At 48.2% G+C, this 27,598-nt stretch overlaps 1 protein-coding gene across 2 annotated transcripts; it reads right to left on the bottom strand.

The window, feature by feature from the left end:
• Positions 1-480: 480 nt before the first annotated feature.
• LOC142922654 (rootletin-like) lies at positions 481-26,674 on the bottom strand. Of its 2 annotated transcripts, XM_076063488.1 has the most exons (4): positions 26,615-26,674; positions 24,599-25,386; positions 4,269-4,479; positions 481-2,736 (listed from the first exon to the last, which is right to left on the bottom strand). In XM_076063488.1, the coding sequence occupies exons 2-4, from the start codon at positions 24,701-24,703 to the stop codon at positions 2,555-2,557; spliced, it is 498 nt and encodes a 165-aa protein (XP_075919603.1). In that variant the 5' UTR covers positions 24,704-25,386; positions 26,615-26,674; the 3' UTR covers positions 481-2,554. The 2 variants fall into 2 exon arrangements, with proteins under 2 accessions (XP_075919603.1, XP_075919602.1); XM_076063487.1 differs by lacking the exon at positions 26,615-26,674 and having other exon boundaries at positions 24,599-25,924.
• Between the last annotated feature and the right edge of the window lie 924 nt (positions 26,675-27,598).

Raw genomic sequence — 27,598 nt, 5'->3', positions numbered from 1 at the left:
ACTTAAAAAGAACTCCTTAATTACTAACAACTACTCACTAACAACTCCTTCTTACTAACAACTACTTACTTACCAACAACTACTTACTTACTAACAACTCCTTGCCAACAACTCCTTACCAACAACTCCTTACTTACTAACGACTCCTTACTCACTAAAAAAAACTACTTACTCACTAACAACTCCTTACTCACTAACAACTCCTTACTTGTTAACAACTCCTTACTTTTGATTTAAAGCTTTCGTGACTGCAGTAATTCATATTCTTAGTTTTTTCGGTAAAGTCACGTTGAAGAGAAACAACAAAATAACAAAATATATATAAAACAATAAAAAATTCTCACGACGTTTCGACCATAACTCAAACGGTCATCATGATGATAACAAACGGTCATGATGATGACCGTTTGAGTTATGGTCGAAACGTCGTGAGAATTTTTTATTGTTTTATATATATTTTGTTATTTTGTTGTTTCTCTTCAACGTGACTTTACCGAAAAAACTAAGAATAACTCCTTACTTATTAACAACTCCTTACTTACTAACAACTCCTTACTTGCTAACAACTCCTTGCTCACTAACAACTCCTTACTTACTAACAACTCCTTACTCACTAAAAAAAACTCTTTACTCACTAACAACTCTTTACTCACTAACATCTCCTTACTCACTAACAACTCCTTACTTAATAACAACTCCTTACTCACTAACAACTCCCTACTCACTAAAAAAACTCCTTACTTGCTAACAACTCCTTAATTACTAACAACTCCTTACTAACAACTACTTACTCACTAACAACTCCTTACTCACTAACAACTCCTTACTCACTAACAACTCCTTACTCACTAACAACTCCTTACTCACTAACAACTCCTTACTCACTAACAACACCTTACTTACTAACAACTCCTTACTCACTAACAACTACTTACTTACTAACAACTCCTTACTAACAACTCCTTACTCACTAAAAAACTCCTTACTCACTAACAACTCCTTACTCACTAACAACTCCCTACTCACTAAAAAAACTCCTTACTCACTAACAACTCCTTACTTACTAACAACTCCTTACTTACTAACAACTCCTTACTCACTAACAACTCCTTACTTAATAACAACTCCTTACTTACTAACAACTCCTTACTCACTAACAACTCCCTACTCACTAAAAAAACTCCTTGCTTACTAACAACTCCTTAATTACTAACAACTCCTTACTTACTAACAACTCCTTACTCACTAACAACTCCTTACTTACTAACAACTCCTTACTCACCCCACTACCTGAAGCAGTGAGTAGGAGCAATAGTGTGTGGCAGTAGTAGTAGTAGTAGTGGGTGGTAGTGGGTGGTAGTGGGTAGTAGTAGTAGTGGGTGGTAGTAGTGGTAGTGAGTGGCAGTAGTAGTCATAGTGGGTGGTAGTAGTAGTGTGTGGTAGTAGTAGTGGGTGGTAGTGGGTGGTAGTTGTAGTAGTGAGTAGGAGCAGTAGTGTGTGGTAGTAGTAGTAGTAGTGGGTAGCAGTAGTAGTGGGTGGTAGTGGGTAGTAGTAGTAGTGGGTGGTAGTGGGTGGTAGTTGTAGCAGTGAGTAGTAGTGGCTAGTAGTAGTAGTGGGTAGTAGTAGTCATAGTGTGTGGCAGTAGTAGTGGGTGGTAGCAGTAGTGGGTGGTAGTAGTAGTGGGTGGTAGGAGTAGCCATAGTGGGTGGTAGTGGGTGGTAGTTGTAGCAGTGAGTAGTAGTAGTAGTGTGTGGCAGTAGTAGGAGCAGTGTGTGGCAGTAGTAGTGGGTGGTAGTGGGTGGTAGTAGTAGTCGTAGTGGGTGGCTAGTAATAGTGGTAGTGGGTGGTAGTGGGTGATAGTTGTAGCAGTGAGTAGTAGCAGTAGTGTGTGGTAGTAGTAGTGGGTGGTAGTGTGTGGCAGTAGTAGTGGGTGGTAGTAGTAGTAGTGGGTGGTAGTCGTAGTGTGTGGCTAGTAGTAGTCATAGTGGGTGGTAGTGGGTAGTAGTAGTAGTGTGTGGTAGTAGTAGTCATAGTGGGTGGTAGTGGGTGGTAGTTGTAACAGTGAGTAGTAGTAGTAGTGTAGTAGTAGTGTGGTAGTAGTAGTGTAGTAGTAGTGTGGTAGTAGTAGTAGTGGTGTAGTAGTAGTAGTGTAGTAGTAGTGTGTGGTAGTAGTAGTGTGGTAGTAGTAGTGTAGTAGTAGTGTGGTAGTAGTAGTGTGGTAGTAGTAGTGTGGTAGTAGTAGTGTAGTAGCAGTGTGGTAGTAGTAGTGTGATAGTAGTAGTGTGGTAGTAGTAGTGTAGTAGTAGTGTGGTAGTAGTAGTGTGATAGTAGTAGTGTGGTAGTAGTAGTGTAGTAGTAGTGTGGTAGTAGTAGTGTGGTAGTAGTAGTGTAGTAGTAGTAGTGTAGTAGTAGTGAGTGGTAGTAGTGTAGTAGTGGTGTAGTAGTAGTAGTGTAGTGTAGTAGTAGTGTGTGGTAGTTGTAACAGTGTGTGATAGTAGTAGTGTGGTAGTAGTAGTGTAGTAGTAGAGTGGTAGTGGTGTGTGATAGTAGTAGTTTAGTAGTAGTAGTGGTGTAGTAGTAGTGTACTCACCCGCTCGCTCAGTGCGTTGTACTTGATGGCCAGCGTGTCACGGTCGGCGTGGCACTGGGACAGCTGGTCCTCCATGCGGGACAGCTCCTTCTGCAGGAGACGATTCTCCTCTTGGACGGACAGCAGAGACGCCATGGTGGACGGAGCTACGCGGACAAAGGTTCAAGATGGACGGGTCAGCGGGGTTCAAGATGGACGGGTCAGTGGGGTTCATGATGGATGGGTCAGTGGGGTTCATGATGGATGGGTCAGTGGGGTTCATGATGGATGGGTCAGTGGGGTTCATGATGGATGGGTGAGTGGGGTTCATGATGGATGGGTCAGTGGGGTTCATGATGGATGGGTGAGTCAGGGTTCAAGATGGATGGGTCAGTGGGGTTCATGATGGATGGGTCAGTGGGGTTCATGATGGATGGGTCAGTGGGGTTCACGATGGATGGGTCAGTGGGGTTCATGATGGATGGGTGAGTCAGGGTTCATGATGGATGGGTGAGTGGGGTTCATGATGGATGGGTCAGTGGGGTTCATGATGGATGGGTCAGTGGGGTTCATGATGGATGGGTTAGTGGGGTTCACGATGGATGGGTCAGTGGGGTTCATGATGGATGGGTCAGTGGGGTTCATGATGGATGGGTGAGTCAGGGTTCATGATGGATGGGTGAGTGGGGTTCATGATGGACAGGTCAGTGGGGTTCATGATGGATGGGTCAGTGGGGTTCATGATGGATGGGTGAGTCAGGGTTCATGATGGACGGGTGAGTCAGGGTTCACGATGGATGGGTGAGTGGGGTTCATGATGGATGGGTCAGTGGGGTTCATGATGGATGGGTCAGTGGGGTTCATGATGGACGGGTTAGTGGGGTTCACGATGGATGGGTCAGTGGGGTTCATGATGGATGGGTCAGTGGGGTTCATGATGGACGGGTGAGTCAGGGTTCATGATGGATGGGTCAGTGGGGTTCATGATGGATGGGTCAGTGGGGTTCATGATGGATGGGTCAGTGGGGTTCATGATGGACGGGTCAGTGGGGTTCATGATGGATGGGTCAGTGGGGTTCATGATGGATGGGTCAGTGGGGTTCATGATGGACGGGTCAGTGGGGTTCATGATGGATGGGTCAGTGGGGTTCATGATGGATGGGTCAGTGGGGTTCATGATGGATGGGTGAGTCAGGGTTCACGACAACACGCTCCGTCACGTGACACGCCCCGTCACGTGACACGCCCCGTCACGTGACACGCCCCGTCACGTGACACGCCCCGTCACGTGACACGCCCCGTCACGTGACACGCCCCGTCACGTGACACGCCCCGTCACGTGACACGCCCCGTCACGTGACACGCTCCGTCACGTGACACGCTCCGTCACGTGACACGCTCCGTCACGTGACACGCTCCGTCACGCTCCGTCACGCTTCGTCACGTGACACGCTCCGTCACGCTCCGTCACGCTTCGTCACGTGACACGCCCCGTCACGTGACGTCACGCCCCGTCACGCTCCGACACGCCCCGTCACGCCCCGACACGCTCCGTCACGTGACGTCACGCCCCGTCACGTGACGTCACGCCCCGTCACGTGACACGCCCCGTCACGTGACGTCACGCCCCGTCACGCCCCGACACGCTCCGTCACGTGACGTCACGCTCCGTCGTCGTCGCCCCCTGTCGGGGATTCACCGTCTGGAACGTCCTGCTGGAGGTGGCGGGTCACGATCTCCCGAATCCGCGCGGGGATGAGGGAGGTGCCGCCGGTGTTGCCGGCGCCGGTGATGCCGGTGGTGCCGCCGGTGATGCCGGTGATGGTGGTGGTGGTGCCCTCGGCGGAGCGAATCCTCAGGGACTTGCCCGCCTCGTCGAGGTCCGGGTTCAGCACGGTGTCCTCCAGCCGCTACAAACGCAACAGCGGCGTCGTCATCGTCGTGATCGTCGTCATCGTCAGTGTCATCGTCATTGTCAGTGTCATCATCGTCAGTGTCGTCGTCATCATCGTCAGTGTCGTCATCATCGTCAGTGTCGTCATCATCATCAGTGTCGTCATCATCAGTGTCGTCATCATCATCAGTGTCGTCATCATCAGTGTCGTCATCATCATCAGTGTCATCATCATCATCATCAGTGTCATCATCATCAGCGTCGTCATCATCATCAGTGTCGTCATCATCAGTGTCAGCATCATTAGTGTCGTCATCATCATCAATGTCATCATCATCATCAGTGTCGTCATCATCATCATCAGTGTCGTCATCATCAGTGTCATCATCATTAGTATCGTCATCATCATCACTGTCATCATCGTCATCAGTGTCGTCATCAGTGTCGTCATCATCAGTGTCATCATCATCATCATCAGTGTCATCATCGTCAGTGTCGTCATCATCATCAGTGTCGTCATCGTCAGTGTCATCATCATCATCATCAGTGTCATCATCGTCAGTGTCGTCGTCATCGTCATCGTCAGTGTCGTCATCGTCAGTGTCGTCATCGTCAGTGTCGTCATCATCATCGTCAGTGTCATCATCATCGTCAGTGTCATCATCATCAGTGTCGTCATCATCATCGTCAGTGTCATCATCGTCAGTGTCATCATCGTCAGTGTCGTCATCATCATCGTCAGTGTCATCATCATCGTCAGTGTCGTCATCGTCAGTGTCATCATCATCGTCAGTGTCGTCATCGTCATCAATGTCATCATCATCATCGTTAGTCTCGTCGTCGTCATCGTCAGTGTCGTCGTCGTCAGTGTCGTCGTCATCATCATCAGTGTCGTCATCATCAGTGTCGTCATCGTCATCGTCATCATCATCATCAGTGTCATCATCATCATCAGTGTCATCATCATCATCAGTGTCGTCATCATCAGTGTCATCATCATCAGTGTCATCATCAGTGTCGTCATCATCATCAGTGTCGTCATCATCAGTGTCATCATCATCAGTCATCATCATCAATGTCATCATCATCATCAGTGTCGTCATCATCAGTGTCATCATCATCATCAGTGTCATCATCATAACTGTCATTATCGTCATCAGTGTCGTCATCATCAGTGTCATCATCATCATCAGTGTCATCATCGTCAGTGTAGTCGTCATCGTCATCGTCAGTGTCATCATCATCAGTGTCATCATCATCATCATCAGTGTCGTCATCATCAGTGTCATCATCAGTGTCATCATCATCATCATCAGTGTCATCATCATCATCATCATCAGTGTCATCATCATCATCATCAGTGTCGTCATCATCATCATCAATGTCATCATCAGTGTCATCATCATCAGTGTCATCATCAGTGTCGTCATCATCATCAGTGTCGTCATCATCAGTGTCATCATCATCAGTCATCATCATCAATGTCATCATCATCATCAGTGTCGTCATCATCAGTGTCATCATCATCATCAGTGTCATCATCATCACTGTCATTATCGTCATCAGTGTCGTCATCAGTGTCATCATCATCATCAGTGTCATCATCGTCAGTGTCGTCGTCATCGTCATCGTCAGTGTCGTCATTGTCAGTGTCGTCATCGTCAGTGTCGTCATCGTCAGTGTCGTCATCGTCAGTGTCGTCATCATCATCGTCAGTGTCATCATCATCATCAGTGTCGTCATCATCATCGTCAGTGTCATCATCGTCAGTGTCATCATCGTCAGTGTCGTCATCATCATCGTCAGTGTCATCATCATCGTCAGTGTCATCATCATCGTCAGTGTCGTCATCGTCAGTGTCATCATCATCGTCAGTGTCGTCATCGTCATCAATGTCATCATCATCATCGTTAGTGTCGTCGTCGTCATCGTCAGTGCCGTCGTCGTCAGTGTCGTCGTCATCATCATCAGTGTCGTCATCATCATCAGTGTCGTCATCATCATCAGTGTCGTCATCATCAGTGTCGTCATCGTCATCATCATCATCAGTGTCATCATCATCATCATCAGTGTCATCATCATCATCATCAGTGTCGTCATCATCAGTGTCATCATCATCAGTGTCATCATCAGTGTCGTCATCATCATCAGTGTCGTCATCATCAGTGTCATCATCATCAGTCATCATCATCAATGTCATCATCATCATCAGTGTCGTCATCATCAGTGTCATCATCATCATCATCAGTGTCATCATCATCACTGTCATTATCGTCATCAGTGTCGTCATCATCAGTGTCGTCATCATCAGTGTCATCATCATCATCAGTGTCATCATCGTCAGTGTCGTCGTCATCGTCATCGTCAGTGTCGTCATCGTCAGTGTCGTCATCGTCAGTGTCGTCATCGTCAGTGTCGTCATCGTCAGTGTCGTCATCATCATCGTCAGTGTCATCATCATCATCAGTGTCATCATCATCAGTGTCGTCATCATCATCGTCAGTGTCATCATCGTCAGTGTCATCATCGTCAGTGTCATCATCGTCAGTGTCGTCATCATCATCGTCAGTGTCATCATCATCGTCAGTGTCGTCATCGTCAGTGTCATCATCATCGTCAGTGTCGTCATCGTCATCAATGTCATCATCATCATCGTTAGTGTCGTCGTCGTCATCGTCAGTGTCGTCGTCGTCAGTGTCGTCGTCATCATCATCAGTGTCGTCATCATCATCAGTGTCGTCATCATCATCAGTGTCGTCATCATCAGTGTCGTCATCGTCATCGTCATCATCAGTGTCATCATCATCATCATCAGTGTCATCATCATCAGCGTCGTCATCATCATCAGTGTCGTCATCATCAGTGTCATCATCATTAGTGTCGTCATCATCATCAATGTCATCATCATCATCAGTGTCGTCATCATCAGTGTCGTCATCATCGTCAGTGTCGTCATCGTCATCAATGTCATCATCATCATCGTTAGTGTCGTCGTCGTCATCGTCAGTGTCGTCGTCGTCAGTGTCGTCGTCGTCAGTGTCGTCGTCATCATCATCAGTGTCGTCATCATCATCAGTGTCGTCATCATCATCAGTGTCGTCATCATCAGTGTCGTCATCGTCATCGTCATCATCATCATCAGTGTCATCATCATCATCAGTGTCATCATCATCATCAGTGTCATCATCATCAGCGTCGTCATCATCATCAGTGTCGTCATCATCAGTGTCATCATCATTAGTGTCGTCATCATCATCAATGTCATCATCATCATCAGTGTCGTCATCATCAGTGTCGTCATCATCATCACTGTCATCATCGTCATCAGTGTCGTCATCAGTGTCGTCATCATCAGTGTCATCATCATCATCATCAGTGTCATCATCGTCAGTGTCGTCATCATCATCAGTGTCATCATCATCATCAGTGTCGTCATCGTCAGTGTCATCATCATCATCATCAGTGTTATCATCATCATCATCATCGTCAGCGTCGTCATCGTCATCAGTGTCGTCATCATCACTGTCATCATCATCATCATCAGTGTCATCATCATCATCATCACTGTCATCATCATCAGTGTCGTCATCATCAGTGTCATCATCATCAGTGTCATCATCATCATCACTGTCATCATCATCAGTGTCATCATCATCAGTGTCGTCATCATCAGTGTCGTCATCATCATCAGTGTCGTCATCATCAGTGTCGTCATCATCAGTGTCGTCATCATCATCAGTGTCATCATCATCAGTGTCATCATCATCATCAGTGTCGTCATCATCAGTGTCATCATCATCATCATCAGTGTCATCATCATCATCAGTGTCATCATCATCATCATCAGTGTCATCATCATCAGTGTCATCATCATCATCATCAGTGTCGTCATCATCATCATCATCAATGTCATCATCAGTGTCGTCATCATCAGTGTCATCATCATCAGTGTCATCATCAGTGTCGTCATCATCATCAGTGTCGTCATCATCAGTGTCATCATCATCAGTCATCATCATCAATGTCATCATCATCATCAGTGTCGTCATCATCAGTGTCATCATCATCATCAGTGTCATCATCATCACTGTCATTATCGTCATCAGTGTCGTCATCAGTGTCGTCATCATCAGTGTCATCATCATCATCAGTGTCATCATCGTCAGTGTCGTCGTCATCGTCATCGTCAGTGTCGTCATCGTCAGTGTCGTCATCGTCAGTGTCGTCATCATCATCGTCAGTGTCATCATCATCAGTGTCATCATCATCAGTGTCGTCATCATCATCGTCAGTGTCATCATCGTCAGTGTCATCATCGTCAGTGTCGTCATCATCATCGTCAGTGTCATCATCATCGTCAGTGTCGTCATCGTCAGTGTCATCATCATCGTCAGTGTCGTCATCGTCATCAATGTCATCATCATCATCAGTGTCGTCATCATCAGTGTCGTCATCATCATCAGTGTCATCATCAGTGTCATCATCATCGTCAGTGTCGTCATCATGATCAGTGTCATCATCATCATCAGTGTCGTCATCATCATCGTCAGCGTCGTCATCATCAGTGTCATCATCATCATCAGTGTCATCATCATCATCACTGTCATCATCATCATCATCAGTGTCATCATCATCAGTGTCGTCATCATCAGTGTCGTCATCATCAGTGTCGTCATCATCATCAGTGTCGTCATCATCATCAGTGTCGTCATCATCAGTGTCGTCATCATCAGTGTCGTCATCATCATCATCAGTGTCGTCATCATCAGCGTCGTCGTCATCAGTGTCATCATCATCATCAGTGTCATCATCATCATCACTGTCATCATCATCATCAGTGTCATCATCATCAGTGTCGTCATCATCAGTGTCGTCATCATCAGTGTCGTCATCATCAGTGTCGTCATCATCATCAGTGTCGTCATCATCATCAGTGTCGTCATCATCAGTGTCGTCATCATCAGTGTCGTCATCATCAGTGTCGTCATCATCATCATCAGTGTCGTCATCATCATCATCAGTGTCGTCATCATCATCAGTGTCGTCATCATCAGTGTCGTCATCATCATCAGTGTCGTCATCATCAGTGTCGTCATCGTCAGTGTCGTCATCATCATCAGTGTCATCATCATCATCATCAGTGTCGTCATCATCAGTGTCATCATCATCATCAGTGTCGTCATCGTCAGTGTCGTCATCATCATCATCAGTGTCATCATCATCATCGTCAGTGTCGTCGTCGTCATCGTCAGTGTCGTCATCGTCAGTGTCATCATCATCGTCAGTGTCATCATCATCGTCAGTGTCATCATCATCATCAGTGTCGTCATCATCATCAGTGTCGTCATCGTCAGCGTCGGCAGCGTCGTCATCGTCAGCGTCGTCATCAGCAGCATCGTCGTCATCATCATCAGTGTCGTGATCATCATCAGCGTCGTCATCATCATCAGTGTCATCATCATCAGCGTCGTCATCAGCGTCGTCATCAGCGTCGTCATCATCGTCAGTGTCATCATCATCGTCAGTGTCATCATCATCGTCAGTGTCATCATCATCATCAGTGTCGTGATCATCATCAGTGTCGTCGTCATCATCAGTGTCATCATCATCATCATCAGTGTCATCATCGTCAGTGTCGTCATCGTCGGCGTCGGCAGCTTCGTCATCGTCAGCGTCGTCGTCATCATCAGCGTCGTCATTGTCATCAGTGTCATCATCATCATCAGTGTCATCTTCATCATCAGTGTCATCATCGTCAGTGTCATCATCATCAGTGTCGTTGTCATAATCAGTGTCGTCATCATCAGCGTCGTCATCATCATCAGTGTCGTCATCATCAGCGTCGTCATCATCGTCAGTGTCATCATCATCGTCAGTGTCATCATCATCGTCAGTGTCATCATCATCGTCAGTGTCATAATCGTCAGTGTCATCATCATCATTATCAGTGTCATCATCGTCAGTGTCATCATCGTCACTGTCATCATCATCAGTGTCATCATCATCAGTGTCGTCATCATCATCAGTGTCATCATCATCATCAGTGTCATCATCATCAGCGTCGTCATCAGTGTCGTCGTCATCATCATCAGCGTAGTCATCATCATCAGCGTCGTCATCATCATCAGCGGCAGTGTTATCATAATCTGCGTCATCATCATAATCAGCACCATCATCGGCACAATCATCATCATTGTCATCATCATCAGTGTCATCATAATCTGCGTCATCATCATAATCAGCATCATCATCGGCGCAATCATCATCAGCAGTGTCATCATCATCATCAGCGTCGTCGTCATCATCAGCGTCGTCGTCATCATCAGCGTCGTCATCATCATCAGTGTCGTCATCATCATCAGTGTCGTCATCATCAGTGTCGTCATCATCAGCGTCGTCATCATCATCAGCGTCGTCATCATCATCAGCGGCAGTGTTATCATAATCTGCGTCATCATCATAATCAGCATCATCATCGGCACAATCATCATCAATGTCATCATCATCAGTGTCATCATAATCTGCGTCATCATCATAATCAGCATCATCATCGGCACAATCATCAACATCATCAGTGTCATCATCATCAGCGTCGTCGTCATCATCAGTGTCATCATCATCATCAGCGTCGTCATCATCATCAGCGTCGTCATCATCATCAGTGTCGTCATCATCAGCGTCAGCGTCGTCATCATCAGTGTCATCATCATCATCAGTGTCATCATCATCATCATCATCACTGTCATCATCATCATCAGTGTCATCATCATCAGTGTCGTCATCATCAGTGTCGTCATCATCAGTGTCGTCATCATCATCAGTGTCGTCATCATCAGTGTCGTCATCATCAGTGTCGTCATCATCAGTGTCGTCATCATCATCAGTGTCATCATCATCATCATCAGTGTCATCATCATCAGTGTCATCATCATCATCATCAGTGTCGTCATCATCAGTGTCATCATCAGTGTCATCATCATCATCATCGTCATCATCAGCGTCGTCATCATCATCAGTGTCGTCATCATCATCAGTGTCGTCATCATCAGTGTCGTTATCATCAGCGTCGTCATCATCATCAGCGTCGTCATCATCATCAGCGGCAGTGTTATCATAATCTGCGTCATCATCATAATCAGCATCATCATCGGCACAATCATCATCAATGTCATCATCATCAGTGTCATCATAATCTGCGTCATCATCATAATCAGCATCATCATCGGCACAATCATCAACATCATCAGTGTCATCATCATCAGCGTCGTCGTCATCATCAGTGTCATCATCATCATCAGCGTCGTCATCATCATCAGCGTCGTCATCATCATCAGTGTCGTCATCATCAGCGTCGTCATCATCATCATCAGCGGCAGTGTCATCATAATCTGCGTCATCATCATAATCAGCATCATCATCGGCACAATCATCATCAGCAGTGTCATCGGCCAGCACCAAGCAGGCCCGGCCGCCTTTGTCTCTCCAGCGCTAACCACTGCACCACCGCTCCCCCCACACACACAGTGCGCTAACTACTGCACCACCGCTCCCCACTCACAGACACACAGTGCGCTAACCACTGCACCACCGCTCCCCACACACACACGCAGTGCGCTAACCGCTGCACCACCGCTCCCCCCACACACACAGTGCGCTAACCACTGCACCACCGCTCCCCACACACACACACAGTGCGCTAACCACTGCACCACCACTCCCCACAATACACGCACACAGTGCGCTAACCACTGCACCACCTCTCCCCCCCACACACACAGTGCGCTAACCACTGCACCACCGCTCCCCACACACACACAGTGCGCTAACCGCTGCACCACCGCTCCCCACACAAACTCACACATTGCGCTAACCACTGCACCACCGCTCCCCACACACACACACAGTGCGCTAACCACTGCACCACCGCTCCCCCACAGGCAGAATCGTCGCGAGATTAGCCTCGTGGAGTTATTCGATGAGCTACGAACTTCAAAAACAGCCCTGAAATTACTCACCACGAGGTTCCCGTAGGACACGGCGAGACACAGAGAGGGACAGAGAGAGACACAGAGAGACACAGAGAGGGACAGAGAGAGACACAGAGAGACACAGAGAGAGACACAGAGAGACAGAGAGAGACAGAGACACAGAGAGGGACAGAGAGACACACAGAGACACAGAGAGGGACAGAGACAGAGACACAGAGAGAGACAGAGACACAGAGAGAGACAGAGATACACACAGAGACACAGAGAGGGACAGAGACAGAGACACAGAGAGGGACAGAGACACAGAGACAGCGAGAGACAGAGACACAGAGAGAGAGACAGAGACACAGAGAGAGAGACAGAGAGAGACACAGAGACAGAGAGAGACAGAGACTCAGCCACAGAGAGAGAGAGAGACAGAGAGACACAGAGACAGAGAGAGACACAGAGACTCAGACACACAGAGAGAGACACAGATACAGAGAGGGACAGAGACACAGAGAGAGACAGAGACTCAGACACACAGAGAGACACACGGAGAGACACAGAGAGACAGAGACACACAGAGACAGAGAGAGACACAGACAGAGAGACACAGACAGAGACTCACCTACAAAGACACACAGAGTGGGACTCAGCTATACATACACAGAGAGACATCGACATAGAGACAGAGAGAGACATAGAGACATCGACAAAGAGACAGAGAGAGACACAGAGACAGAGACTGACAGACAACTCAGCCAGCGACTGACGAACGGATTCAAAAGCCCTCATTTGCATAATCACCGCGGCAACGCCACCTCGCAACAAGCGGCGCTCCCATTGGTCGGAGCGAGCAACGCGCGTCGCCATTGGCCCGCGGTTGCCGGGGAAACGGCTTGGCTTGGGCCTTAGTTAGGCTTTTTTAATATTTGTATTTTTTTAAAAGTTTATTTACTTTGGGGGTGGGCTTTGGTACGTGCTGAGGTGGAGTTTTCACTTCCTCCTTTGTGTTCACCTACGCGTCGTTACTTCAACGCACTGCCCAGTGATTTAATAATTTAATTTTAATCTCAACGCCACCACCACCACTCCCCTCCTCCTCGTGGTGCCCATGGCAACGCATTGCTGAGGTGACCCCAAACCTTTATTTAACCATTCTGAGGTGACCCCAAACCTTTATTTAACCATTCTGAGGTGACCCCAAACCTTTATTTAACCATTCTGAAGTGACCACAACCTTTATTTAACCATTCTGAGGTCACCCCCAACCTTTATTTAACCATTCTGAGGTGACCCCAAACCTTTATTTAACCATTCTGAGGTGACCCCAAACCTTTACTTAACCATTCTGAGGTGACCCCAAACCTTTATTTAACCATTCTGAGCTGACCCCAAACCTTTATTTAACCATCCTGACGTGAAACCAAACCTTTATTTAACCATTCTGAGGTGACCCCAAACCTTTATTTAACCATTCTGAGGTGACCCCAAAACTTTATTTAACCATTCTGAGGTGACCCCAACCTTTATTTAACTATTCTGAGGTGACCACAACCTTTATTTAACAATTCTGAGGTGACCACAACCTTTATTTAACTATTCTGAGGTGACGACAACCTTTATTTAACCATTCTGAGGTGACCCCAACCTTTATTTAACCATTCTAAGGTGACCCCAACCTTTATTTAACCATTCTGAGGTGACCCCAACCTTTATTTAACCATTCTGAGGTGACCCCAACCTTTATTTAACCATTCTGAGGTGACCCCAACCTTTATTTAACCATTCTGAGGTGACCACAACCTTTATTTAACCATTCTGAGGTGACCCCAAACCTTTATTTAACCATTCCGAGGTGACCACAACCTTTATTTAACCATTCTGAGGTGACCCCAAACCTTTATTTAACCATTCTGACGTGACACCAAACTTTTATTTAACCATTCTGAGGTGACCCCAAACCTTTATTTAACCATTCTGAGGTGACCCCAAAACTTTATTTAACCATTCTGAGGTGACCCCAACCTTTATTTAACCATTCTGAGGTGACCACAACCTTTATTTAACAATTCTGAGGTGACCACAACCTTTATTTAACCATTCTGAGGTGACGACAACCTTTATTTAACCATTCTGAGGTGACACCAACCTTTATTTAACCATTCTAAGGTGACCTCAACCTTTATTTAACCATTCTGAGGTGACCCCAACCTTTATTTAACCATTCTGAGGTGACCCCAACCTTTATTTAACCATTCTGAGGTGACCCCAACCTTTATTTAACCATTCTGAGGTGACCACAACCTTTATTTAACCATTCTGAGGTGACCCCAAACCTTTATTTAACTATTACGAGGTGACCACAACCTTTATTTAACCATTCTGAGGTGACCCCAACCTTTATTTAGCCATTTGGAGGTGACCCAAACCTTTATTTAACCAATCTTAGGTGACCACAACCTTTATTTAACCATTCTGAGGTGACCCCAACCTTTATTTAACCATTCTGAGGTGACCCAAACCTTTATTTAACCAATCTGAGGTGACCACAACCTTTATTTAACCATTCTGAGGTGACCACAACCTTTATTTAACCATTCTGAGGTGACCACAACCTTTATTTAACAATTCTGAGGTGACCACAACCTTTATTTAACCATTCTGAGGTGACCACAACCTTTATTTAACCATTCTGAGGTGACCCCAACCTTTATTTAATCATTCTGTGACGATCCCAACCTTTAACCATTCAGAGCTGACCACAACCTTTATTTAACCATTCTGAGGTGACGACAACCTTTATTTAACCATTCTAAGGTGACCCCAACCTTTATTTAACCATTCTGAGATGACCCAAACCTTTATTTAACCAATCTGAGGTGACCACAACCTTTATTTAACCATTCTGAGGTGACCACAACCTTTATTTAACCATTCTGAGGTAACCACAACCTTTATTTAACCATTCTGAGGTGACGACAACCTTTATTTAACCATTCTGAGGTGACCACAACCTTTATTTAACCATTATGAGGTGAGCACAACCTTTATTTAACAATTCTGAGGTGACCACAATCTTTATTTAACCATTCTGAGGTGACCACAACCTTTATTTAACCATTTTGAGGTGACCACAACCTTTATTTAACCATTCTGAGATGACCACAACCTTTATTTAACCATTCTGAGGTGACCACAACCTTATTTAACCATTCTGTGACGATCCCAACCTTTAACCATTCAGAGGTGACCACAACCTTTACTTAAACACCCAGCCACACACACACATAGCTACACACAGCCACACACACACACATAGCTACACACAGAGACACACACACACACATAGCTACACACAGAGACATACACACACACATAGCTACACACAGAGACACACACACACATAGCTACACACAGAGACACACACACACATAGCTACACACACAGCCACACACACACACATACCTACACACAGAGACACACACACACACATAGCTACACACAGCCACACACACACATAGCTACACATAGAGACACACACACATAGCTACACACAGCTACACACACACACATAGCTACACACACAGCCACACACACATACATAGCTACACACAGAGACACACACACATAGCTACACGCAGAGACACACACACATACCTACACACAGAGACACACACACACATACCTACACACAGAGAGACACACACACACACACATAGCTACACACAGAGACACACACACATAGCTACACACACAGCCACACACACATACATAGCTACACACAGAGACACACACACACATAGCTACACACAGCCACACACACACATAGCTACACACAGACACACACACATACCTACACATAGAGAGACACACACACATAGCTACACACAGAGACACACACACATAGCTACACACACAGCCACACACACATACATAGCTACACACAGAGACACACACACATAGCTACACACAGAGACACACACATACCTACACAGAGAGACAGACACACACATAGCTACACACAGCCACACACACATATAGCTACACACAGCCACACACACATAGCTACACACACAGCCACACACACATACATAGCTACACACAGAGACACACACACATAGCTACACACAGAGACACACACACATAGCTACACACAGACACACACACACATAGCTACACACAGCCACACACACATAGCTACACACAACCACACACACACACAGACACACACATAGCTACACACAGCCACACACACACATAGCTACACATAGAGACACACACACATAGCTACACACAGCTACACACACACATAGCTACACACAGAGACACACACACACATAGCTACACACAGAGACATACACACACACACATAGCTACACACAGAGACACACACACACATAGCTACACACACAGCCACACACACACACATACCTACACACAGAGACACACACACACATAGCTACACACAGAGACACACACACATAGCTACACACAGAGCCACACACACACATAGCTACACACATAAACACACACACAGAGCTACAAACAGCCGCGCACACACACATAGCTACACACAGAGACACACACAGCTACACAGAGACACACACACACATAGCTACACACAGAGACACACACACATAGCTACACATAGAGACACACACACATAGCTACACACAGCTACACACACACACATAGCTACACACAGACACACACGCACATAGCTACACACAGAGACACACACACATAGCTACACACAGAGCCACACACACACATAGCTACACACATAAACACACACACAGAGCTACAAACAGCCGCACACACACACATAGCTACACACAGAGACACACACACAGCTACAAACAGCCACACACACACATATAGCTACCCACAGCCACACACACATAGCTACACACACAGCCACACACACACACATAGCTACACACAGAGACACACAGACACAGCTACACACAGAGACACACACATTGCTACACACAGAGACACACACACATAGCTACACACAGAGACACACACATAGCTACACACAGCCACACACATACACATAGCTACACACAGCTACACACACACACATAGCTACACACAGAGACACACACACATAGCTACACACAGAGACACACACACACATAGCTACACACAGCCACACACACACATAGCTACAAACAGCCACACACACACATAGCTACACACACAGCCACACACACACATAGCTACACACAGAGACACACACATAGCTACACACAGAGACACACACACACATAGCTACACACAGCCACACACACACACATAGCTACACACAGCCACACACACACAGCTACACAGCCACACACACACACATAGCTACACACACACATTGCTACACACACACACACATAGCTACACACAGAGACACACACACATAGCTACACACAGCCACACACACACACATAGCTACACACAGAGACACACACATAGCTACACACAGCCACACACATACACATAGCTACACACAGCTACACACACACACATAGCTACACACAGAGACACACACACACATAGCTACACACAGAGACACACACACACACATAGCTACACACAGCCACACACAAACATAGCTACACACAGCCACACACATAGCTACACACACAGCCACACACACATAGCTACACACACACACACATAGCTACACAGAGAGACACACATAGCTACACACAGCCACACACACATAGCTACACACACAGCCACACACACAGCCACACACAAACATAGCTACACACAGACACACACACATAGCTACACACAGCCACACACACACACATAGCTACACACAGAGACACACACACACATAGCTACACACAGAGACACACACACATAGCTACACACAAAGACACACACACATAGCTACACACACAAACACACACATAGCTACACACAGAGACACACACACATAGCTACACACAGAGACACACACACACATAGCTACACACAGCCACACACACACCTCCACACACACAGCCACACACGCACCTACACTCACACCTACACACACTTCCACACACCTACACATACCTACAACTACACACACACAGCCACACACACCTACACACACCTACACACACAGCCACACACACACCTACACACACCTACACACATACCTACACCCACACACCTACACACACACCTACACACACCTACACACACAGCCACACACACCTACACACACCTACACACACACACCTACACACACATACAGACACCTACACACACACCTACACACACACCTACACACACCTACACCTACACACACCTACACACACCTCCACACACACACCTACACACACACCTACACACACACACACCTACACACACCTACACACACACCTACACACACACCTACACACACATAAATACACACACCTACATACACACCTACACACACCTACACACAGCCACACGTACACACACCTACACACACCTACACACAAATCTACACGCACACCCACACACACCTACACACACACACACCTACACACACCTACACACACACACCTACACACACATACACACAACTACACACACCTACACACACATATACACACACCTATATACACACACACCTACACACACCTACACACACACACACACCTACACACACACCTACACACACACCTACACACACACACCTACACACACACCTACACACACACACACTTACACACACACCTACACACACACACACCTACACACACACCTACACACACAGAATAAACGAGTGGTTTTGTGCTGATAAGGCAATCAAACAGCGCCACTTGTGGCTATACAGCCACAAGTCTCCCGTGTAGCCTCTTGCAGGCTGTAGGGGCAAGTGCTGTTAGCGAGTAGCAGCACCTACACACAGACAAAGGTCCCCCGTGTAGCCTCTAGCAGGCTGTAGGGGCAAGTGCTGTTAGTAGTAGCGAGTAGCAGCACCTACACACAGACAAAGGTCCCCCGTGTAGCCTCTAGCAGGCTGCAGGGGCAAGTGCTGTTAGCGAGTAGCAGCACCTACACACAGACAAAGGTCCCCCGTGTAGCCTCTAGCAGGCTGTAGGGGCAAGTGCTGTTAGTAGCACCCACACACAGACAAAGGTCCCCCGTGTAGCCTCTAGCAGGCTGCAGGGGCAAGTGCTGTTAGCGAGTAGCAGCACCTACACACAGACAAAGGTCCCCCGTGTAGCCTCTAGCAGGCTGCAGGGGCAAGTGCTGTTAGCGAATAGCAGCACCTACACACAGACAAAGGTCCCCCGTGTAGCCTCTAGCAGGCTGTAGGGGCAAGTGCTGTTAGTAGCACCTACACACAGACAAAGGTCCCCCGTGTAGCCTCTAGTAGGCTGTAGGGGCAAGTGCTGTTAGTAGCACCCACACACAGACAAAGGTCCCCCGTGTAGCCTCTAGCAGGCTGCAGGGACAAGTGCTGTTAGTAGTAGCGAGTAGCAGCACCTACACACAGACAAAGGTCCCCCGTGTAGCCTCTAGCAGGCTGCAGGGGCAAGTGCTGTTAGCGAGTAGCAGCACCTACACACAGACAAAGGTCCCCCGTGTAGCCTCTAGCAGGCTGTAAGGGCAAGTGTTGTTAGTAGCACCTACACACAGACAAAGGTCCCCCGTGTAGCCTCTAGCAGGCTGTAGGGGCAAGTGCTGTTAGTAGCGAGGGGGTGCTTCTGGCCAGCACCACTCCCGGCCGTCTTTGTCTCTCTCTGCGGCGATGTTCACTGCACACCACCCAGGCCACGAGTCATTTGAAGCTCAGGACCGGTTCAGATGAATCGCCAACGCTGATGATGGCGTTGAATATCCCGCTCCACCACCACACACACACCCACACGATAACACACACACACACGATAAACCACACACATACACAGGATAACCTACACACACACACATGATGATAACCCACACACACACACATGATAACCCACACACACACACGATAAACCCACACACACGATAAACCACACACAGACCCACACATGATGATAACCCACACACACACACACGATAAACCACACACACACCCACACATGATGATAACCCACACACACACACACATGATAACCCACACACACACGATAAACCACACACATACACATGATGATAACCCACACACATGATGATAACCCACACACACATGATAAACCACACACACACACACGATAAACCCACACACACACACGATAAACCCACACACACGATAAACCACACACATACACAGGATAACCTACACACACACACATGATGATAAACCACACACACACACGATAAACCACACACACACGATAAACCCACACACACACGATAAACCACACACAGACCCACACATGATGATAACCCACACACACACAGGATAACACACACACACACACGATAAACCACACACACACAGGATAAACCAGACACACACACATGATGATAAAACACACACACACACATGATAAACCACACATACACACACACACGATAAAACACACACATACACACACACATGATAAACCACACACAAACATGATAAACCACACACACACACGATAAACCACACATACACACACACGATAAACCACACACACACACATGATAACCCACACACACATGATGATAACCCACACACACACACACATGATAACACACACACACACACGATAAACCACACACACACATGGACACCCATAGACGCACACAGAGACTCATAGACTCATGTTTAGACCTATACATCCACAGAGACACATATAGACTCACACAGAGACCCATAGACTCACACACAGAGACCCATAGACTCACACACAGAGACCCATGGACTCACACAGAGACCCACACACAAAGACCCATAGACTAACACACAGAGACCCATAGACTCACACACAGATACCCATAGACCCACACACAGAGACTCATAGACTCACACATAGAGACCCATAGACTCACACACAGATACCCAAGACTCACACACAGAGACCCATAGACCCACACACAAAGACTCATAGACTCACACACAGAGACCCATAGATTCACTCACAGAGACCCATAGACTCAACACACAGAGACTCACAGACTCACACACAGAGACCCAAAGACCCACACACATAGAGACCCATAGACTCACACACAGAGACCCATAGACACACACACAGAGACCCATAGACTCACACATAGAGACCCATAGACTCACCACACAGAGACCCATAGACTCACCACACATAGACCCATAGACTCACACACAGAGACCCATAGACTCACAAACAGAGACGCATAGACTCACACATAGAGACCCATAGACTCACCACACAGAGACCCATAGACTCACACACAGAGACACACAGACTCACCACACAGAGACCCATAGACTCACCACACAGAGACACACAGACTCAACACACAGAGACCCACACACACACACACATAGAGACCCATAGACTCACCACACAGAGACCCACAGACTCACACACAGAGACCCATAGACCCACACACACAGAGACCCATAGACTCACACACAGAGATCCATAGACCCACACACAGAGACCCATAGACTCACACACAGAGACCCAAAGACCCACACACATAGAGACCCATAGACTCACACACAGAGACCCATAGACACACACACAGAGACCCATAGACTCACACATAGAGACTCATAGACTCACCACACAGAGACCCATAGACTCACCACACATAGACCCATGGACTCACACACAGAGACCCATAGACTCACAAACAGAGACGCATAGACTCACACATAGAGACCCATAGACTCACCACACAGAGACCCATAGACTCACACATAGAGACCCATAGACTCACATACAGAGACCCATAGACTCACCACACAGAGACACACAGACTCACCACACAGAGACCCATAGACTCACCACACAGAGACACACAGACTCAACACACAGAGACCCACACACACACACATAGAGACCCATAGACTCACCACACAGAGACCCATAGACTCACCACACAGAGACCCACAGACACACACAGAGACCCATAGACCCACACACACAGAGACCCATAGACTCACACACAGAGACCCATAGACCCACACATAGAGACCCATAGATTCACCACACAGAGACCGATAGACCCACACAGAGACCCATAGACTCACACACAGAGACACACAGACTCACACACACAGAGACCCATAGACTCACACAGAGACCCATAGACCCACACACAGAGACCCACAGACTCACACACAGAGACCCATAGACTCACACCCAGAGACACATAGACTCACACATAGAGACCCATAGACTCACCACACAGACACACACAGACTCAACACACAGAGACCCACAGACACACACATAGAGACCCATAGACTCACCACACAGAGACCCATAGACTGACCAGACAGAGACCCACAGACTCACACACAGAGACCCATAGACCCACACATAGAGACCCATAGACTCACACACACAGAGACCCATAGACTCACTCACAGAGACCCATAGACCCACACACAGAGACCCATAGACTCACCACACAGAGACCGATAGACCCACACAGAGAGACCCATAGACCCACACATAGAGACCCATAGACTAACCACACAGAGACCCATAGACCCACACATAGGGACCCATAGACCCACACGCAGAGACCCATAGACTCACACACACAGAGACCCACAGACTCACACACACAGAGACCCATAGACTTACACACAGAGACCCATAGACTCACCACACAGAGACCCATTGACTCACACACAGAGACCCACAGACTCACACACACAGAGACCCATAGACACACACACACAGAGACACACAGACTCACACATAGAGACCCATAGACCCACACACAGAGAACCATAGACTCACACACAGAGACCCATAGACTCACACACAGAGACCCACAGACTCACACACACAGAGATCCATAGACACACACACACAGAGACCCATAGACTCTCACACTCAGAGACCCATAGACTCACCACACAGAGACACACAGACTCACCACACAGCGACCCATAGACTCACCACACACAGACCCACAGACTCACCACACAGAGACCCACAGACTCACCACACACAGACTCACACACAGAGACCCATAGACTCACACACACAGAGACCCACAGACTCACCACACAGAGACACACAGACTCACCACACAGAGACCCATAGACTCACCACACAGAGACACACAGACTCACCACACAGCGACCCATAGACCCACACACAGAGACCCATAGACTCACCACACAGAGACCCATAGACACACCACACAGAGACACACAGACTCACCACACAGAGACCCATAGACTCACCACACAGAGACCCATAGACTCACCACACAGAGACCCACAGACTCACCACACAGAGACCCATAGACTCACCACACAGAGACCCACAGACTCACCACACAGAGAGACCCACAGACTCACCACACACAGACCCACAGACTCACACACACAGAGAACCATAGACCCACACATAGACACCCATCTAACCTTTGAATTTGTTGACGATATTGATAACTTGTCAAGACAAGCGGCAGGTAGCTAACGCTGCCTAACGCTCGACCGGTTACGACATTGAACGCCTCATCAACAGCATTTAGATTCCGGCCTCCGTCAAGTCACAGAGAGTCTTGGAGAGAGAGAGAGAGACACCCAGACCCAGGGCTCGAACCCAGCCTCTCAGTGTCTCCGACACGGCCATTGTGAACCCCCTGAGAGAGAGAGACACCCAGACCCAGGGTCTCAGTGTCTCTGACACGGCCATCGTGAACCCCCTGAGAGAGAGAGACACCCAGACCCAGGGCTCGAACCCAGCCTCTCAGTGTCTCTAACACGGCCATCGTGAACTCCCTGAGAGAGAGAGAGAGACACCCAGACCCAGGGTCTCAGTGTCTCCGACACAGCCATTGTGAACCCCCTGAGAGAGAGAGAGAGAGACACCCAGACCCAGGGTTCTCAGTGTCTCCGACACAGCCATTGTGAACCCCCTGAGAGAGAGAGACACCCAGACCCAGGGTCTCAGTGTCTCCGACACAGCCATCGTGAACCCCCTGAGAGAGAGAGAGACCCAGACCCAGGCTCTCTGTGTCTCTGACACGGCCATTGTGAACCCCCTGAGAGAGAGAGAGAGACACCCAGACCCAGGGTCTCACCTGGATCACAGTCTCCAGTCTCAAGTTGGAAGAAGATGTTGAGGAGGATGACGATGCCAAAGGTGGTTGTGGCGCCTTCTCGTCGGTTTGATGTTGGGTGTTCATCAGTGAAGGCGTTCAGACAATCACTCACTCACACGCTCACTCACTCACTCACCCACTCACTCACTCACCCACTCAATCACTCACCCACTCACTCTCTACCACGCTCTCTCCCACTCTCTCTCTATGGGTGAGTGAGTGAGTGTGTGAGTAGTGGGTGAGTGAGTGAGTAAGTGGGTTATTGAGTGAGTGGTTGAGTGGGTGAGTGACTGGGTGAGTGAATGGGTGAGTGGGTGAGTGAGTTGTTGAGTGAGTGAGTGGGTGTGTGAGTGAGTGGGTGAGTGAGTGAGTGACTGGGTGAGTGGGTGAGTGACTGGGTGAGTGAGTGGGTGAGTGAGTGAGTGCGTGATTGAGTGAGTGGTTGAGTGGGTGAGTGACTGGGTGAGTGAATGGGTGAGTGCGTGAGTGGTTGAGTGAGTGGGTGTGTGAGTGGGTGAGTGAGTGAGTGACTGGGTGAGTGGGTGAGTGACTGGGTGAGTGAGTGGGTGAGTGTGTGTGAGTGATTGGGTGAGTGAGTGGGTGAGCGTGTGTGAGTGAGTGGGTGAGTGAGTGAGTGGGTGAGTGAGTGTGTGAGTGAGTAGTTGAGTGTGTGAGTGAGTGGGTGAGTGGGTGTGAGTGATTTGGTGGTTTTGTGTGAGTGATTGGTGAGCGTGTGAGTGAGTGAGTGGTTGAGTGTATGAGTGAGTCTGTTAGTGAGTAAGTGAGTAGGTGAGTGAGTGAGTGGGTGAGTGAGTGTGTAGGTGAGTGAGTGAGTGTGTAGGTGAGTGAGTGAGTGTGTGGTTGAGTGAGTGAGTGAGCGTGCGAGTGTGTGAGTGAGCGTGTGAGTGAGTGTATGAGTGGGTGAGTGAGTGTATGAGTGAGTGAGTGTATGAGTGTGTGAGTGAGTGGGTGAGTTAGTGAGTGGGTGAGTGAGTGAGTGAGCGTGTGAGTGTATGAGTAGGTGAGTGAGTGTGTGAGTGAGTTAGTTAGTGAGTGTGTGAGTGAGTGAGTTAGTGAGTGAGCGTGAGTGAATGTGTGCGTGAGTGTGTGAGTGAGAGAGTTAGTGAGTGTGTGAGTGAGTGAGCGTGTGAGTGAGACAGACAGAGAGACAGATTATGACACACACATTGACACACACACAGTGACACACACACAGAGACACACACACAGTGACACACACACACAGTGACACACACACAGTCACACACACACACACAGTGACACACACACAGAGACACACACACAGTGACACACACACAGAGACACACACACAGTGACACACACACACACAGTGACACACACACACAGTGACACACACAGTGACACACACACACACAGTGACACACACACAGAGACACACGGACAGACTCACACACAGCTGATTATTCGTCTATGACGAATACCTCGTCAATCACCACAACCACCACAACCACCACAACCACTATCAAGACAACCACAACCACTATCAACACAACCACAACCACTATCAACACAACCACCACAACCACTATCAATACAACCACAACCACTATCAACACAACCACCACAACCACTATCAACACAACCACCACAACCACCACAACCACTATCAACACAACCACAACCACTATCAACACAACCACCACAACCACTTTCAGCACAACCACAACCACTATCAACACAACCACAACCACTATCAACACAACCACCACAATCACCACCACCACTATCAACACAACCACCACAACAACCACAACCACTTTCAGCACAACCACAACCACTATCAACACAACCACCACAACCACCACAACCACTATCAACACAACCACAACCACTATCAACACAACCACCACAACCACTATCAACACAACCACAACCACTATCAACACAACCACTATCAACACAACCACCACCACAACCACCACAACCACCACAACCACCACCACCACCACTAACCACGTAACAAGGTCCCTGCTTTCTCCCCACTCTCCACCCACTACTCTGTCTCTCTCCCCGCCACTCTCCCCGCCACCACCCCCCACTACCCCTCCCCCCACTCTCCCCACACTCCCCCCCCCACAATCTCCCCCCACTTTCCCCACTCTCCCCACACTCTCCCCCCCCACTTTCCCCACTCTCCCCCCACTCTCCCCCCCACTTTCCCCACACTCTCCCCCCACTTTCCCCTCACTCTCCATCCACTCTCCCCCCACTTTCCCCCCACTTTACCCACTCTCCCCCCACTCTCCCCCCCCCCCCACTCTCCATCCACTCTCCCCCCACTCTCCCCCCAATCTCCCCCCCTCCCCACTCTCCCCCCCCTCCCCGTTCCCCCCCCCACTCTCCCCCCACTCTCCCGCCCCCCACTCCCCCCCCCACTCTCCCCCCCTCCCCACTCTCCCCCCCCTCCCCACTCCCACCCCCCACTCTCCCCCCACTCGCCCCCCACTCTCCCCCCCCCTCTCCCCCCACTCTCCCGCCCCCCACTCTCCCCCCCCACTCTCCCCCCACTCTCCCCCCCCAACTTTCACCCCAAGCCCCCACCTCAGCGTCCCGTGGTCGCCATGGGAACGCCCCCGGCGTCTCCATGGCGACCGCGGGACGCGGAGTCCAACCGAGCGGGAGCCAATGGGAGTGGCGGGGTGGGTGGGGGTGGTGGGTGGGGGTGGTGGGTGGGGGTGGGGGTGGTGGGTGGGGGTGGGGGTGGAATCCGATAATCCGTGAAGCTCTTTAAGCTCCAGTGTAGGTGGCCGTATCGCTACAACTATATAACAACTTTATATATACACAACTTTATATATATATACACAACTTTATATATATACACAACTTTATATATACACAACTTTATATATACATACACAAACACGACTAGTAAACTATTTTTATTACTTTACCAGCTAATGCCCCACCTAGCTACTGTGTATCTCTTTGTCACAA

This window comes from Petromyzon marinus, unplaced genomic scaffold, assembly GCF_048934315.1.
Source record: "Petromyzon marinus isolate PM22_M1 ecotype Great Lakes invasive population unplaced genomic scaffold, UKy_Petmar_22M1.pri1.0 PM_Scaffold_134, whole genome shotgun sequence".
NCBI classification, from domain to species: Eukaryota; Metazoa; Chordata; class Hyperoartia; order Petromyzontiformes; family Petromyzontidae; genus Petromyzon; species Petromyzon marinus.
The sequence above is the reverse complement of the archived record's forward strand: the minus strand, read 5'-3'. Positions and strand labels throughout refer to the sequence as shown.